At 40.7% G+C, this 18702-nt stretch overlaps 1 protein-coding gene across 1 annotated transcript in view; it reads right to left on the bottom strand.

Annotated features, from left to right (window-relative positions):
• The window catches only part of DENND1A (DENN/MADD domain containing 1A), a 455803-nt gene that overhangs the window by 201263 nt on the left and 235838 nt on the right, over nucleotides 1-18702 (bottom strand). The window contains 1 exon segment of the mRNA XM_014528906.1: nucleotides 9423-9523. Coding sequence (XP_014384392.1) covers nucleotides 9423-9523 — 101 coding nt within the window.

Here is an 18702-nt window from a genome sequence, read left to right as displayed (position 1 = left end):
TTTTTTTTTTTTTTTTTCTGGGCCAGCTTTAGCTCTGAGGCCTCGCTGCTGAAAACATAGATACAATGTTGCGGTCCGAGCCCGGCTGAATGGAAGCCCTTTTCTGGGGTTTTGTTTAGCTTCTTATTTGCAACATAGTATATAGTTGCTTAGAGTTGCAACTGAGAGGCTGGCAAGTTAGGTGGGGAACGTTGGAGTCCGCAGTCACTGAAGCAAGCAAGCCTCCCTGTTTGCTTCAGTGCCTGGCTGCCGGCCGCCATCTTGGCTGACAGTTAATTTGCATATACTCACTGATTAGCCAATGAAAAGGGTAGCGGTCGTACGCCAATTACCATGTTTCTCTTTTATTAGTGTAGATGTTCAATAGGGCAATAAAAGTAGGAAAAGAAATAGGGGCAAAGGAAAAAAGTGCAAGCTGGGGTGAGGTTAGCACTTCAATTGTGTGCTGTGAGGTTCTTCACACCTGCTGGGTGCCCACAGATCTGCCTCTGAGCACTCCAGCTGCCAAGCCAAAGAGGGAACTAGTATCATAATGTGATTCATGGTGTCCATAGAGGAAAACAGTCACTCAGACACTTGAACTTTTAAAAACAATGGTGAAGGGAAAGAGAAAATTAACATCTTATGATGCATTTATTATGTGTTGCTTTCTACATGCTGGTCAGACAGCCAACAAATATTACTATGTGTCAGGTACCACATGGTCTGAGGATAGAGAAGAGAAAAAGAGAGTTCTGGTTCCTGCCTATTTTACGGGTAACAGCAGACATTAAACAAGCACAATACTGTGTGTGTCCCTGCTGCGGGCACACTTATAGGTGCAGTGATCACCTCATTTCATCCTCGCAGCAATCTTGCACACCTGATCTCCGTAATTCACAGAGGAACCTATGGCTCAAAGAGGTTAAGTGACTTGACAAAGGTCACAGCTGGTGAGAGGCAGAAAACACGGCTTGGAAAGTAGAAGGGGTGTAAATGCCATGAGTTAATCAAGGTTTCTTTGGGGAAAAGGTATTCAACTTTTTGCCTGTTTTCCAACTGGCCCTCCCTGATTTATGAGCCATGGCAGAGGATGAGGATCCCTGAGAGGAAAGGAGCAAGTCTAGACTAGGAGCGGAGGCAGAGACTGCCTAGTTTTCACCTGCAATTTTGGCAGCCGCACCACAGGTCTCACCACAGTGGAGGAGCTGGGTGTGTGTGGAGTTGGGCACTGGAGATGGTTTGCTAATTTGAGACATGTGTGTATCACTGGAGCTGATGGGTGAAGGGGGAGAGCAAGGACAATGCCCTCTGAGTGTGGCCCTATGGCTTTGTGGAGTAATAACTCTGGGGGTTGGGAGAGAGGCCTTTAGAGCTCCAGCCACTGAACTCAACGGAATGAACACTTGAGTTACAAAGATAATGCCTGGAAGAAAACCTGTAAGGTCAACATCAAAGCCTGGAGCAGCCCTCCCTTCTGTGCCTCCTTGGTCTACCCAGAAGGAGACAGACTTGCAAAACATCAGGAAGGGCTCCATGGCTAAGACCACTGGAGCAGAAGTTAATCACAGAGGAAAGGTCAGGAGACAGGGCTCTTGATTGCCCCAGAGTTCAATGAGAACCATAACAGCTAGAGCCAGCTGCAAAAGGGAAGCCTCAGAATGTCAGCCACCAGCAGCCCAGGAGACCCTTGTAGAAATGCAGGAATGAATGAGGTACAAAAGAAACGAGAAGAGAAAAAGAGAAAGAGATCTATGGAAAAATAAAGAGAAAGTAACAAAACAAACCAAAAAATGTAAAAGTTGAAAATGCAACTGGTGATAAGAAAAAAAGATTTTGTGTTCCAGGACTAAGGCATGCCACATGCCAAGATGCACAGCACCCAATTTCCTTCTTAGCCTCTCAGTCTGTCTACTGTTTAAGGGGAAAACAAATCCAGTTGAGAGATGACTCTGAGCCTAGCCCTGTGCCTGTGCTTGGTGTATTCTCCCTTGTGCCCAAACTCTGAGAGGCAGGGACACATCACAAAAGCCCTCCACTGCTGCAGCTTTTGTGATGAGGGCATCACATGGTCTGTGGATCCTGTTCTATTGGTGATCAGGAACATATCTAGACTGTCTTTGCTCCTAAGACCACGACACCGTGCCTTAGAAGTTTCAGAGTTTTCTAAGTGTTGGGTTCAAGTCAAGCTCCCGGTCAGAGAGGAGTGAGGAATTACATACAGAATGTGTCCGAAGAAATGGAAAACCAGGCTCAGGCTTGGTCTCATAAGCAGAGATCAGAGCCAGCTCTGTCCCATGGGGGCTAGTCAGAAACTGGGCTGGGGAGGCAGCCTGCTGCCCTGTCCCACATCAGGCAGCAGCAGGGGGTCTGGAGGGTGGGACCAGCAGGGCAGGTCCAGATGCTTAGATGCATGGTAAAGGGACACCTTGCCAGTCTCAGCACCATTGTGGGAATATCGCTGCTGATGCTAGGGGAGAGTACTTGTCACAAAATGGAAATCTTTAACAAAATCTACATTCGGTATAGATAAGAGAATGTCAGCCACTCCTGTCTACCTTATCTACTTCCATCCTATCATGGTGTTGGGAATTTCAACTGGACTTTGCTGGGTCACATATGTATACACAAACATATGCATACACACACATACTCAGTAATACATATTGACTATAAATACATATACAGTCATTAATAACAAAAATAGTACCTACTATTTAATAGAGTACCTGTTTTGCGTCAGTAGTAATTCCTATTCCTCCTTGACAGAAGAGAAAGTAGGCTCAGAGAGGTCCAGTGACCTCAAAGCTAATAAATAGAGAAGCCAGAACCAAAGCCAAGTTTTGTTTCCACCATACCACACTTCATTGAATTCTATTTCTGCCACCAAGAATGTCAACAATCCCACTTACTTTAGCAATTTATTCCCTATGCAACATTTCATGGCATCAATGAAGATAAAGATTGGAGTGGAGCCATCTGATTATCCAGATGTCACTTCACAGCTGTGTCTAGATTGATGCCCCATCACCCATGTAGACTGTGCACCCTGAGATCAGGCATATTTCAGACTGTTTGCTAAGAACCCTAGATGGAATACAGGATGGGACACGGGGGTTTGGTTCAGAACTCTACATGCACTACATATAAAGAACCTAGAACCAGTGTCTCTCACAGAGAATCGAAGTATGCCCACTATGAGTAGAAGAATGGCTTCCAGAGTCACCTGGAAATAAACGTCAGGAACTACAATGCATTTTACAAAGACAAATGCAAAATCCAAACCTTAATTGTGTGTATCTGATTTAACTTTTCGGTTCAACTATGCCCTCAGCAAGCATCAGAAGTCAGTTACTAACTTGGCTCTTGACCTGGCTATTCTTTGGGGGAACACGAGAACTTGTCCTGATCTTATGTGGAAATGTTTTATCACAAAGGTGTGTTAACAAGTGTCCAAAATAACCCAAACAAACAATTAAATTTGGGAAATGATTTGTGGTCCTTATTTAGGACTGCTTCTGAATAAATAAGGGAGAAAAGGGAATTTACATGGGAAATACCATATGGACTTTTTATTAGCAACGCTTAATTAGATTGCCTGGTACATAGTAAGTGCTCTATAAATATTTGCTGAATGAATGAATAATTAATCAATGATAACATAAGTTTATAATTAGCAAGTCATCAAGAAGCCTACAAGGATTTTTTTTCACAAATCTTGGTGATGGGTACAACTTCTTTTCTAACACTTTGGAGTGTTAGTCAACAAAGTTTTAATATCAGGTGGCCTTGGATTGCAAATTCAGGCTCTCCCATTTCTTAGCTGTTGACAGTGAGTATGTCACTAACCCCTCTAAGCATCAATTTCTGAATCTATACAATGGAGCTAATAATACTTGCCTTATACCTTGATTTTGAATATTTGCAATAATGTTTATAAAGAGCTTGACACACACACTGGACTCAATAGATGGTGATTATTTTAATGAAAGGGAATGTTGATTCTCATCAGCAAGTTAATCCCAGAAGTGGGAAGGCTCTGCCAACACTGGCCAAGGTCAGGGCTGCCATCAGCCAAGGTAGGGATCATTCTCATTTTCATTTTCAAAGTTAGGAGAATGGTACAGATCTAAAGTAGAAAGGAACTAGCAGCACATGTTTTTAAATATTCATAAGGGCTGGAAATGTCTTACTCCTTTCGTTTTCTCTGCCATCTGCTTTTGTTTCTTTTCTTTTCATTCTTATGCCACAGCTGCAAATGAAAACAACCATACAATAACTCAAGTTAAATAAAAAAAAATCAAAATAAAAACAATCTGAGGGGTAAAAAGAGAAGATGAATTATAAACTTTTTCCCTGAGCTCACAGACTACAGAAGCAAGAATAATGTTTGATTCAAGTTAAACCCTTCTGGAAACCAAAATCCATGTCCCATGTTTATAATAACCATGATAAGAGCAACCACCATTCACTAAATGGCTCCTGTGTGCCAGTTGATGACCAATATCTATAATTCCTAAAGCCTTCCTTCAAAGTTGATAAATTAAACCCATTTTACAGAAAAAAATTGCAGATCAGAGGTGCAAAATAGATTTTTAATGGTTACACAGCTAATAAGAGATGAAACTGAGATTCGAACCAGATCTGCCTAAATCCAAAGCGCATGTGCTTTCTCTACCACTCTCTTCAGAAATGGGAAGGGCTTGAAAAAATTAAGTTGGGAAATATTTAGGGAAGACCATTTGTGCTAAATCGATTTATTCAGATAATTAAAATCTGTGATTATAGCTCTAATTAAAGTTAACTCAGATAATTGGCTGTTGTATTTGCGAATATGCAATTAAAGTCTTCCACATAATTGTGGGGTTTTCAGCATCATACTTTCCATTTACTCACTGCATCCCAGAGCTTTGCTCTACTGGCCTCTGTTCTACCAAAGGCTGCATGACAGCTCTTGGGGTCTCTGAGCTCAAGGACCATGACCTATGCTACCAACAGCAGGGTCTGGGCTCAGCCCCTTTTAACATGTCTTTGTCCTGAAGTCAATGAACACCTCATCTTCAAGTACACTGTAAAAAGCTCTTACAGCCTACACTACCCTGTTGTCCTGAAAACTCCTAGCAGCATGTACCTGAAGAAAAACTGGCAGCAGTGGTCCTCATGTGTTAATTACACTTGCGAAGTCTATTATGCATAGAAAGGGCACCTGCTGGCAGTGAAAATGACTAGAATCTGCCCTTCCTGTGCAGTGAGTAAATTGAGAGTTCATTTCTACAGGAGATAATAGTTTTCAGATTCCATTTCGTGTATCCCCTGCATGGGGATGTACTTAACATTTAAATCATCTGCAGGGGAACAAACCTCCTTCAAATTTACATGTTTCAGGCTCCTAGCACTTTACTTAAAATGCTAGTTATCCCTGCTGACTCTTACCACCAAGGATTAAATTTAGCGTGGTGAAAGTCACTGAGCACAATAGAGTTAAGTTATTAGCATTGACTCAAATTTCATGATATTTGTAGTTTCTGACCAAAGCAGTGGTAGTAGGCTGAAGGTGATCAAATCAAGCCTTGAATGGAGGACCTGTTTATCTTTTGGGGTCATTTACTTCATCAATCTTACATCTTGCAGTTAATCAACAGATACCGATCCCCACCAGCCTGTAATCATCCTTTGGTCAAATGTCAAATAGTCCTTTCATGAAAACAAGAGACCAGGAGACCAAGCTCACACAAACAGAACCTTCCAAGATGGAACCTAATCACAAAACTCACTCAGGCTCAGAAAAACACAAGTCTTTACTTTGATTTTTAGGAGTGGAAGTTTGGGGTGACAGGGCTTAGCCACTTCCTTGACAAGCCTTCCCTTCTAAGTTAGACTTGCCAGGATTGCTCTCGGCCAGGCTGGTGACCCAGTTCTCCATGGAGCTAGAGTTAGATGGGAATTGAAAAGAGGATATCAGATCAACTTCCACAGGAAGGAGTCAAACAGCTAATAAATCCTCTAAGCAAATAAGAAAGGAGGGCTAGGACCTGAGATGGCAGGGGAAAGAACTGGCTAGAATACACACTGATTTTTTTTAAATTAAAACTTTTCAAATAGCAGACATTTGTCGTAGCAATATATTTAATGATACAGCTCCTAGAACAATGGAAACTAAGGAGAAAATAAACAAATGGGACTACATCAAAATAAAAAGCTTCTGTACAGCAAAAGAAACCATCAACAAAACAACAAGAAAGCCCACTGCATGGGAGAACATATTGGCCAATGATAAGGGTTTAATCTCCATTTACAGGGAACTCATACAACTTAACAAAAGGAAGATAAACAACCCAATCAAAAAATGGGCAAATGACCTAAATAGACACTTTTTGAAAGAGGACGTTCTGAAAGCCAAGAGACATATGAAAACGTGCTCAAAGTCACTAATCATCCGAGAGATGCAAATCAAAACAACAATGAGATACCACCTCACACCTGTCAGAATGGCTATCATCAACAAATCAACAAACGACAAGTGCTGGAGAGGATGCGGAGAAAAAAGAACCCTCCTTCACTGCTGGTGGGAATGCAGACTGGTGCAGCCACTGTGGAAGACAGTATGGAGTTTCCTCAAAATTAGAAAACTGTGGTACATCTACACAATGGAATACTACACTGCTATGAAAAAGAAGGAATTCTTACCATTTGCAACAGTATGGATGGAACTGGAGAGCATTTGCTAAGTGAAATAAGCCAGTCAGTGAAAGAAAAATACCACAGGATCTCACTCATTTATGGATAATAAAGAACATTATAAACTGATGAACAAAAATAGATAGAGGTAGAGAAGCATCGAACAGACTGTCAAATGACAGCGGGAAGGCTGGGGAGGGTTGGGGGAAGGGGTGCGGGGGGAGGTAAGAGATCAACTGAAGGACTTGTATGCATGCATATAAGCATAACCAATGGACGCAAGACACTGGGAGGGGGTTGAGGGCATGTGCCAGGGGGTAGGGGAGGCTGGAGGAAGGTCAATTGGGGAAAAAAGAGGAGACATATGTACTACTATTTGTAATACTTTAAACAATAAAAAAGGGAAAAAAAGGAAATAAAAAATATATACAAAAAAGGTAAAACTTTTCAATTATAAAAAGCAGACTTTCTTCATCGAAATATATGAAAAACAAAATAAAAATCATGCAGAATTCCTCTCCCTCCTCCCCATTATGAACCACTGTTAAAACATTTTGGTGTATTTCCTTCTAGATTTCTGCCTGTGTGTGTGTGTGTGTGTGTGTGTGTTTGTATGTGTACACACATTTAATTTTTGTGTTATATATACACCACGATTTTGCTTGTTTTTATAAAAATGGAATCATACAGTACATAATACCTATATTGGGGCAAGTTACTAAACCTCTTGTGGCCTTGGTTTACCAGCCTGTGAAATGGACCCAATAACTTACGGGTTTCTATCACCGATGCAAAGGAGATGGTCCAGTGACTGGGGCATAGGATACATTCACCACTAGCAGCTACTGTGATCACTGATGTTATTGACAGAGCATTTTCCTCTCCACAGTTCTAGGAATGTAAGCTGCTGGGTTTAAACTAGCTAACAAATTAACAACCAAAACTTTCCAAATAACAGAAAGCTAAAGTTGTACTATTACCAGCCCCTGAACATAGGAACCTCTGGGCGTTCATATCTAAAGCAGAACATCAAGACACACGGGTGAGTCTCTTCCAGGAGAACCCTAAGGTTTCCCCTTACAGCACATGTCTGAGTGAGGTGTGTGGGGGTTATGAATCTCCCTCTGTGTGAGGGCCCCTGAGACATGTGCCTGTGGAGAAGGGACCTGTGTCTGTGTGTCAGTATGTGGGCCGTGTGCCTGTGTGAGGGTATGTGCCTGTGAGGGTGTTGTATGCGAGGGGCGGGGGTGGCAAGAGGACTGAGTGACACTGTGTAAGTCTTAGAAGACATATGCCCCCTTCCTACATTTTCTATCTATTTTTCTCACTATCTCCCCTCTGCCTTCCTTGGGTGTGTATTTTGTTCTTTCTTCTCCTCCACTCCCCTGGCCTGCTTCTTCCTCGGTGTCTGCCTCTGCCAGCCCCTCAATCTTGCATTCAAACAACAACAACAGTACTGGAGAGCAAACACGGTCCTTTCCTTTGAAAGACATGGCAGTGGAAATAACTGATACCTGGTTCAGAAGCTCAAAAGGAGCAGCAAGTCTAAACAGAGGAAGACCCTTAATCACAGAGGAAGTAGGGGAAAGGCATGGATAAAAGGAGCCGCCTTGATAAGAAAGATGTAGAGCAGAGAGATGAGCCGATTCACCTAGTGCTAGGCACCAGAGAGGGTCGCTGAGTTTCACTTGATGGCCCCGAGCAACATCTTTGTTGTATCTGTGGCTTCTTGGGATGAGGGTGAGCTCAACATTCAAATTAGAAGTACTGTGGAATACATTTAAGGTCCCAGGATGATCTGGCTACCTTGGTGAACCTTTTCAGTGGCAGGTTGGCAAAACGGGTTAGAGAACCAGCAAAAATTATGACTGACTGTACTCAATCACTTTGAACCAATGGGTCCCTTTCTCCTGAAGCTGTCAATCTCTGGCAGGCAGTGCGTTTTCCTACATATGCACAGTGCTCCCTTATCAACTTCTGCTGACTCGAACTGTCAAGAGACAATGTCTTTAACCACATTACCCTGGAGAAATTGTTCAGAAGGAAAATGGATCTAAATCAGTCTTCTTGGTGATCAATTGGAGACAAGATAGTGGTAATGACAAGGCTCCTGCAGAAACACACTTGAGCACCCACCATGAGCCAGCTTTTCTTCATGGTGTCCCTTCATCTGTTATATCATTTCATCTTTATATAATTAAGTATAGAACAACTTCATCTTGCAGATGAGGAAACAAAGTCTTAAGCCAAGTGACTTGCCCAAGGTGGTAGAGCTGACTTTAAAGCCTGCCTGCCTCCCACTGAAACACAGTTCAGTGAACACTGAAATTCCCATCAAAAAAACTTCAGAGGGTTTGAAGTCTGGCTTGTGCTTCCAAACCACAGTTGAGAGCAAGTCTTACAGAACGTGCCAGGACATGGCTGAAACTTGAAGACTTCGGGGATCTCAACTGTTCTTGTCACCAGTTTCCAATTTGTCTTAGGGAAAAAAAAAAAAAATCATAGAACTACTTGGTGCTTTGGTTTCCCCAAATTGAGAAATGGGAAAAGTATTATCTACTCACTTGAACTCTTAAGAACGCCATGACATATATGAAAGCTGTTTGGAAACAGAAGGGCCATGCAATCATGTGGTCTAAAACGCATGTCATTTTTGAAGCTAATATTTTTCATTCAGAGTCATCAACTGCATTACAAGTTACAGACCTAACTTCCATGTCAGTTCCTGGAGAAGGAAAGCAGAGGTGGGGAAAGCAGCGGCTTACCAGCAGTAGTCCAGCAGGTGTGGTGGCAGGACGGGGATGTACACGTGCTGCCAGAACATGGGGTAGAGCATGGCGGCAGACCCGTGGATGCAGGCTGTCAACTGCAAGAGAAGCAAATCAGAGGCTCAGAACTAGCAGTCAAAGTGAGACCCTGTCCTATTGGAGTGGAGCAATAAAATTAAATACATACTTCTCAAAGTATTTAAAATAAATTAACTCAATCATCCTTATTCAAATTTAATAAGAGCCTGCTTTTCAAAAAAACAATCTATTTTTTCCTTGATTATGAAGCTAATGCACAATGACAGTAGAAAATTTAGAAAATGGAAGAAGGGATAAAAGGAAACACAAGTCTTCACCATCTGAAAATAATTTAACATTTTGGGGTATTACATACATACACACTTGTATTTCCTTTTCTAATAAAATTAGGATTATTGTAACTACAGTGTTCATTTGTTCTTTTCTTTTTTTTTTTTTTTTTTTTTTTTTTTTTTTTTTTTTTGCCAGTATGTTCTTTTTTCTTCAAGTCAACATTATTTGCTGGCATTTTCCCATATCTTTAAATACTCTTACAAAACATATCTTTTAACACCACTCAATAAATTCCCTATACTATATTTAATCACTCTTCTAACATTAAGTTATATAATCAGATCAGGTCAATAATTTTTATATCTGGTTCCTAGATGTAGAATTCAGAGACAAAAGTTATAAATATGGTAAGGCACTTAATAAATATAAAAATGTAAACATAGTAAATGCATTCACATAATAAATAGATGAAGGATGGAAGCTCTTTACACTCGCCCAGCTCTGTGCTACAGTGTCCCCTTACACCTCACCAGCACTAAGAATTGGACTCAAGTTAGCTTTAAACTGTATCTATCTTGATTTTTTTTTATTCCTCTGTTTTGAGAAATGACTGAGGCTGAACATCTTGTCATATATTTCTTGACTATATTTTTAGGTAAATTGTCTGTTTCCTATTCCTAGGCCACTTTTTCTAATGAGTACTAGTATGCTTAAAAATTGATTTGCAAGAAATGGTACATATGCAAAGGACACTAAATCCTTTGCAATGTTTTGGAAAAAAATACTTCATCCTTATTTAATTTTCTTTGAATTTTTGGGGGTGAAGAGAAGGTTTAAGTTAATACATAGACAAATCTCTTCCTTCATGATGGTTTCCACTGCTTTTATACTAAGAAAGTCCCCCAAATCTTTCCTCAGCATTTAACTTTAATCCATCTGGAATGAATTTAGGTTTAAGGACTGAGGTGAGAATTTATTTTTTCCACATAGTTAATCAATTGCCCCAGCACTGTTAACTGACTAATCCTTCCTCTCCCTATTGTTTTGACATGCCCGTTTCATATTCCTTTTTTTCTTAAGAGCTAGACACATCATACAATCAGTACCTGATATAATTAAATTTTTGGAAACAAAGATATAATGGAATAAAATTGTTACAAGATTCAATACAGTGAAAGAAGGAAAAAACCAACACCTTGGGAGATATGGCTATGAAGTGACAAAAGCCAACAACACATGCTTCTCTCTGTCTTGTTTCTTTGGTTTCTGGGAAACCTGTTCCCATGAGGACTTTGCCTCTTTTGTAAGCTATTAACTGGCCTTTGTTGACAGAAGGACATTTACGTGGTGAAAGAGTGACGTGGCAAAAGAGTGACGTGCCAAGGCCCGGTTAAAAGAATGCCAGAGGTTAGTGTAACATGAACAGCTTTAAATGGGATATTCTGCTGATGTTTCACAGTTGTGAGAGCTGTGTATTAAATCCGGGGCTGCTACTCCCCACCCCCGCCCTCTCCCCACCCCTTTCCTCCAGAGTCCCAGTGGTTCTCAACCTTCCTAATGCTGCGACCCTTTAATACAGTTCTTCATGTTGTGGTGACCCCAACCATAAAATTATTTTTGTTGCTATCACAACTGTAATTTTGCTACTGTTATGAATCGTAATGTAAATATCTGATATGCAGGATATATTTTCAGGGGTCGCGACCCACAGGTTGAGAACCGCTGCTCCAGACACTGTTCTTTAAACCAGGTACATGTCATGAACAGGAGCTGGTCCTGCAAGCTCTCTAGAGCTGTTCCCAGTGACACACCAAGGCTTGTAGGTTTAACCCAGCCTTCTCAACCCATTTTAATATGCTTCCATATAAAGGAAGCTGTCTGTCATATTATACATGACTAATCTCTTCAGCTTTAGAAGAGATGAGAATCTTTGCAGGTGTTGAAAGTGTAGAAAATGAACCAATTTTATTTTGATTTCACCCTGAAGTCAAGCTGGGGGAGTGACACTGGCCTTGGGCCCCAGCTCTTTCTGCCCACCCTTTAGCTGCAAAGGACTCTTACATAAAGTGCAGGTCCGGTCGTGTAACACCCTACTCGGAAGTCCTTGGGGACACACCTGAAACAGGCATGTCTCCACCAGTTCCCAGTCTACATGTAGAGCAGCATCTCCAGCCAGTCTCTCCCGCCTTCTCCAAGTTTATCCTTGGAATAAAGCTTTTGCAGATGTAGGAGGCATTATGTACTCCCTTTCCTTCTTTCTCTCTTTCCACCTGTCCTCTAAACTGGCCTGAATTTGTGCCCAGAGCAAACTCCTCCAAGTGCTACCTTCCTCACACGGCTCTCCTGGGCATACACCCCACTATCAATGGGGCTATAACTGCATGTGTGTCCTCTCATTGTAAAGTACACAAAGACTTGTCTGTCTCTCTTTTCCTCTCCGTGGTCTCGATGGTACAACATATATGTAAGTGCCAGCTAATGTAATCTTTCTGAATAAATAAAAAATAGTTCTACTTAGAATAGTTCTCCCTATTCTTTTGACATGCCCCTGACTAAAGACAGTTCGTGGCTTGGCTTTTAATAGTATTGGACCAATATTTTCATGAATGTCACAGAGTGGGGTATATGACTCAAATTCCAAAACAATGCCAGTAAGCTTAGACACAAGATATGCCATTTCTTGGAAAATCAAGTTAATGAATTCATTCATCCATTCATTCCATAATATAACTCTACAACACATCAGAGAAATAAAAGCACTTTAAAACCTACAAGGTGCCACACAAATGTAAGTTATCATCACATAATTCATTTGGAGTTCTCTCTGAAAAAGTCATTCAATAGAATGTTCCTGGTTGAAACAGAACTTGATTACCAGCCTCTTTTTAGCTTAAATTGGTTTGAGTCTAAAGCCTATTTCAAGTGGTAAAATGGCAGAGATCTTATCTTCATACAATGTTCTTTTCATGTCTCCTTAACCTCAAAAAGGAAAAAAAAAAAAAAAAAAAAGCCCCTGCCAAGCTGGATGCCAAGATTTTAAAATTTCTTATCTCTCATGAAAAATGAACTTTTAAGGTATTTGATCATCATTTTCATTGAGGTTTTTCTAAGGGCCACGTCTCTGCAATTGGAATAAAATTCATTTACCCATCTGATTAAGAAAAAAAAAGGGGGGGGGATTGTTGGGCTCTTTTACCAAATACTAAATAGCACAAACAATGTGTACCGTTACTTAGGAAGAGTGGCTGAGTTGACCACAAGAAAAGTGTTACGATATATCTATGCTTAATCAGAAATAACATATTATGTCTTGTAAATTATCATTAGCCACTTATTTGAAAAATAACTCTAAACCCAACCCTATTTTTAAAAATAAGGATCCTAAAGGCCTATGTTCATTTCTTACAGAATACAAAATTAAAAAGTAATGAAAGTATACAATTTAGATAGTAATCAACAAAGGGGTATTGTGAATATTTTAATTGAAGTGTAAGTTGAAGAAAATGATCCTATCAAACTCTCACTCAGTGGGAGAATAGAAAGATAGTATGTGTAAAATTTGCCCAAAGTCATTAGTCACAATGAATATTCATCAGAAGCCAATTATCAATCCCATTTAATGATACCCCAAAAGATTTTGCCCTGAAGCAGCTGAATAGTCTAAGACTCCAGACAAAACTAGACAAATTATACAGCCAATAGCCAGTCTAGCCAGGACACAGATTGTAAAGTAAACCACTAGTGGGTTTTTGGAGGCACTTTTAGCAAATTCTGTCCTCAATTAAAGATGCACAAGGTCACTTCTATCTTGGAGCTTTCTATACGGCTTCATTAATTTTCTTTGAGGCAAAGGAAGAAAAAGGGAGAAGGCAGTGGGGATAGGACATGAATGAGGAGTGATCAATGACAAAAAAAAAATCACAGACACATTTTTGTTTGTTTGTTTAAGAGTTTAAGGTATTTCTCAGAGATAATGCCCAGATTGTCACATTCTTAGATCCCAATGGTAGCTCTGAAATTTAACACAGAATAAAAGTAAGAATCACCCCCTTCCCCCACAAAACAACAACAAAAACCAAATCCCAACAGTCTATGTGCCAGGCACCATGTTGGGAATTTAGAATCTTGCAAAGTATTATTTTAAAGGAGTGTGTGTATGTTTGTGTGTATATGTGTGTGTGTGTGTGTTTTTACATACATACACCCTCATCACCACATTTCACAGATAAGGAAACAGTCTCAGAGGTGAAATAACCTGCCCAAGGCCACATAGCTAGTGACAGAACTGGGACTCACAACCAGGCCTGTCAGATTAGAACGGCCACTGTGTTTCCACAATGCATAAATTTATGTTTCGAGTACCTGCCCTGTGCCCATACACTGTGCTGAGGATTCTGAACTAGATGAGATACTGTTCCGGTCAGCACGGCCAAATTAGGTAGAAATGCATTTGCCTTGCTGTGAGATGAACAAAAGTCTAGGGCAAAATACCGATGAACAGAAAATAAACATTTTAAAAACAAACACAGATCTGACAATTTTTCTGGGGATTAGTTACATTTAACTAAGGTGGTATAATGTCTTTAATCCATAGGAAATTCTAGACAACGACGTAATGATTGTCAAAGTGATGGTTTAAACACTAATTTGGTGCACCCATTTGAAAGTCTGGGTTTCCGTCATGTTCCCTTTCACATACTTGCATGGAGTTTCCACTAATTCTCTTTTTTGATCTGAGTAAGCCACTTCCTCTCTTGGGTCTCAATTTCCCCTCTGTGGAAAATAAGAGGCTGCACTACATGATCCCTCTGCTCCCTTCCAGCTTTGACAACTTATGACCTAGAGGAATCGCTGTCCTTTGATGTGAAATATGTGCCTCCTCTGCCCCAGCTCACTGTCAGCTCTACTGACTAAGTGTTAGTAAAACAGGGAATGTCTCAAAGCTGGTCTTGCTTTCTCATCTCTGTAGCTATAAGGCCCACTTGGAATTCATGTGCTATCTAGGAACCCTCACCTCTCAGCCCTTTCTCTCCATCACCTGAGTGTGGAGGGCACAATAATCCTCTGTGCTCGGCCTCTGACACTCTGAGACCTCAGAGGTAGGTGATTTTAGGAGACTAGGGGCATGAGACTAAAGATGTGAGCTCCTCAGGGCCAGAGCACACATTTGATTCCTCTCCTTATCTCTTACTAAGCTTGACACAGAGCAGGTGCTGAGTAAATGTTTGGGGAATGTTAGAATGCCCCTAGCTGGACATCATGAAGAATGGTAGGCAAGATTACCAGACACTTTAACAAATTGCAATTGCTTAATAGATCACAACTAGGAGCTGTAAATTTCTAAAAGGTATTGAAATTCCAAGTTCCAAAATCTGACAGAAGAAAAAAATCAGATGGTCACAGTCACTCACATCCTAGAACTCAAGATGTTAAAATATCAAACTGACAGCTGCTTCATCGAATTAGATGTATTGGAAAGTCTCCTCTGAATCCAAACATCAGGAAATTGATAAAACTAACAGTATAGAAAGAATACCAGATTACTATATTTAAAGATGGGTCATTTTTAAGTCTACTAATTTCAAACAAGAATCATCCTATGTAGAACAGCTGTATAAAATGTCTTGTGGAAGTCAGCTTTCTTAATTTGAGAACTACATTCTTTTACGTCATTATAAACTATCTTTGTAGTCATCAGGAAATAAATGGTGCCACGATTAAACAGTGTTGTGGTTTTGTGTGTGTGTGTGTGTGTGTGTGTGTGTGTGTGTGTGTGTGTGTTTTGTTTGTTTGTTTTTTTTACTTATTCTCAAATGTTCAACCCTCAGCGATGAATTTTAAGTAAAATCTACAGGGACTCTGAAAGTTAACCTACTCACCCTTCCAAGGGTATGAGAAAAACCTTTAATTACAAATGATTCAGCTACATTCAGATTGTGTTTACTATATTTTGAGAGGGTAGAGGTGGCTTTTAAGAAACGAAGATGCTTTAGCAAAAAGAAAACTTAGCCTCAGAATCAAAGCCCTTCAGTTAGTCTAGACAGAAGCTGGACATGGGAGTGGAAAGAAGGAAAAGAGCAAAGACTGTCCTACTTTTCTTGGAAGTAAAAATGTAATGCTTCTTTATTTTTATTTTTACTTTTGGTTGTGGAGGAAGAGCAGTCTTTCTTCAAGTCGTATTTTTTTTTTCTACAGTTGGGTGGAATGCATCCTACGTCTTGCTTCTCCACTATCTGGAGAAAGGTAAGGGGGAAAAATACGCCCCCAAACCAACACACCAACATGGGGAAGAGTCGAATGTCTTCCTCTAACAGCAAGATCATCCAGTCAAAAGGAAGCTTTCCCAGGCAATCACCTGCCTACTCAATCACTTCTCCCGCCCCCCTTTCTAAAGAACCAACGAGTAGAGTAATTAGAGCTAAGTTATTAACCAGGAAAAGAAGCTTTCATGCCAAGATTTGACACTTCAAAACCTCAAAGCAACTAAAACTGCCAGAGAAAAGCCTTCACTACCAAAGCCGAGGCAGAAACAATGGTATGGGAAACTACAGAGTCAATGAGCCGCAGCACATGAGTGAGAAAAGTGCACACTTTTCTTTAAGATGAAAAAGGAAAAGGCAAGGTCACACTGGGATTGCCAACATGTCATTTAAATGCAGGGGCAGCAAGGTTCTGCCCTCCTCCATCCTGTGCCTGTGACAGACATTACAAACCGATGTGGTGTCAGGACATGGCCTGAGGGTCTCTCCAAACATGCCACCATTGGCAGTGGATCCAAGTAGGCACTCAAGAAGAAATCTATTTGCCGCCTCAAGTCTAGTCAAGTGGATATTTATATATTTTTTGAAAATATTCTAAAATCATAATTTATGTTTAGCTAATTTACACTATTGCTTTAATGAATCACATTTTTTAAAAGAACTGAATATGAGTACCCATCTGTCAGGTATCCATACACAGAGAAGAAACTAAGGAACCTTCAGGTGGTAGGAGTTATTAGATTTAAAGACACAGGCAAAGAAAAAGAATCTCCTGGTAGAGTTTTGTCGGCCAAATCCAACCTTAGAAAGTAATAGTAAACTTAGAAAGATTAAAGTTACAATACAGCCTCCATCATGACCACTTAATTCAGCATTTACCATCTGCCAAGCACTGTTCTAAGTACTTCATATATAGTTAACTCATTCAATCTTCACAGTCCTGTAAGGCAGGTAGCATTATTATCCCCATATTACAGATGAGGAAACCAAGGATCCTAAATGCCACGTACCTTGTGCTTGGCATTTAGGAACCTTGGGTCACAGAACTAGTGGTAGAACTAGGATATGAACCTGGAGAGACTAGCTCCAGAAACTGCTCTTAGTTCACAGGAGACTGCCTCTGCACTAAAATCTGACAATTAAGTGAGTATCCACTATGTGTACATGCCATGACCTCAAACAATTTAACAGAGACAGATCAAAATGCAAACAATCAACTTCAACACAAAAGCATTATGAAAGAGGTGTTATAATAATAGAGGTGCAAGTGTGTTGGCATATAAAGAAGGAATCATTACTTCTGCCTGGGGCAAGAATTGGGGGACGGGGGGGAGAGAGAGAGAGAGAGAGAGAGAGAGAGAGAGAGAGAGAGAGGAAGAAGGAGGAGGAGGAGGAGGAGGGAGAAGAGGGGAGGAGATGGGAGAGGAGAGGGGAGAGGGGAGAGGGGAGAGGGAAGAGGCATTAGAGCAGAGCCTGGAAGGATGAAAACCAGAAGCTGTCAGTCCTCCTCCCTGGGAGGCTGGTCAGGTGGTAATAGTGGGTCAAGAAAACAGAGCTGCTTAAGGCCATTCTAGTGCTAAGTAATGATGACTGTGGAGACCTGAACAAGAAATGATAAGTTAGTCAATGACTATGTGACTAATGAGAAGTGGGTGGATACAGAAAGCCTCTTTCGAGTTGCCATGACTATCCTCTGTTGCTTGGATTCATTCACCATCTACCATCACTAATTAGACTAATTACATCTTCAGACCTCTTCCAGGATCTCTATGTCCTCCTTGCTTCTGAAAGTCAAATCAGGGTTCATTGTCCCTCAAAGGTGAGATTCAGAGTCAGCATTTACTGAATGATTAGCATGTGCCCAGGAGTGGGCTACTGGTATATGCTATCATATCTATGACCATCGAATCCTTTCAACAACCGTGAGAAGGGTATTAACACTATTGCCATTTTTACAGAAGAGGGCAGAGACTCAGAGAGGTCAGGTAAGTTGCCCAAGGCTGAGAGGCTGTGAATAACATGGGGAGGATTAAGTACAAAGGTAGGAACTGAACAAAACCATCATGGCTTGAAGCTTGGTGCTCTCTCCTACAGCCCTGCTGTCCTTTATCTTGGGAAAAGATAACACCTGCAGGCTGTGTGAATCATCGAGCTGGTAGACTACATAGCTATCAAGAGAGCAGAAGAGAAAAAAATGTGAATTTTCATAAGATCTGTACCAACCCCTGACTGCTTGGCCTAACCTTACATCCCACTACCTTTGCTCACCAAAATGACCAACCTTTCAGCCTTCAGAAACCAGAGGAAAAAGGAGTCCTTGTTCTTGTTGACTTAACACATAGTAGGTGTTCAAATTTCTTTAATGAAATCCACAGAGGTGCCTGAAAATGTGGGTGCCATTTAGAGCTTTTCAAGTATATTAAGGTATCAGTGAGTTGAATATTACCCATTAGTGTTTTTTGGTAGAGATGTGATTCATAAGAGACATATAAAAAATAAGCTGAGTTCTATAATCTAAAGAATATATAATTCATTTCACAAATCAACTAATCCTATCTAATAAAAGAGAAACATGGTAATTAGCCGTACCTCCGCTACCCTTCCCATTGGCTAATCAGGGCGATATGCAAATTAACTGCCAGCCAAGATGGCAGCCGGCAGCCAAGCAGCTTAAAGCTAACAGGAGGCTTGCTTGCTTCAGTGAT

The sequence above is a fragment of the Myotis brandtii genome, unplaced genomic scaffold (assembly GCF_000412655.1).
Source record: "Myotis brandtii unplaced genomic scaffold, ASM41265v1 scaffold658, whole genome shotgun sequence".
In the NCBI taxonomy this organism is placed as follows: Eukaryota; Metazoa; Chordata; class Mammalia; order Chiroptera; family Vespertilionidae; genus Myotis; species Myotis brandtii.
This window is presented reverse-complemented; position numbering and strand designations above follow the sequence as displayed.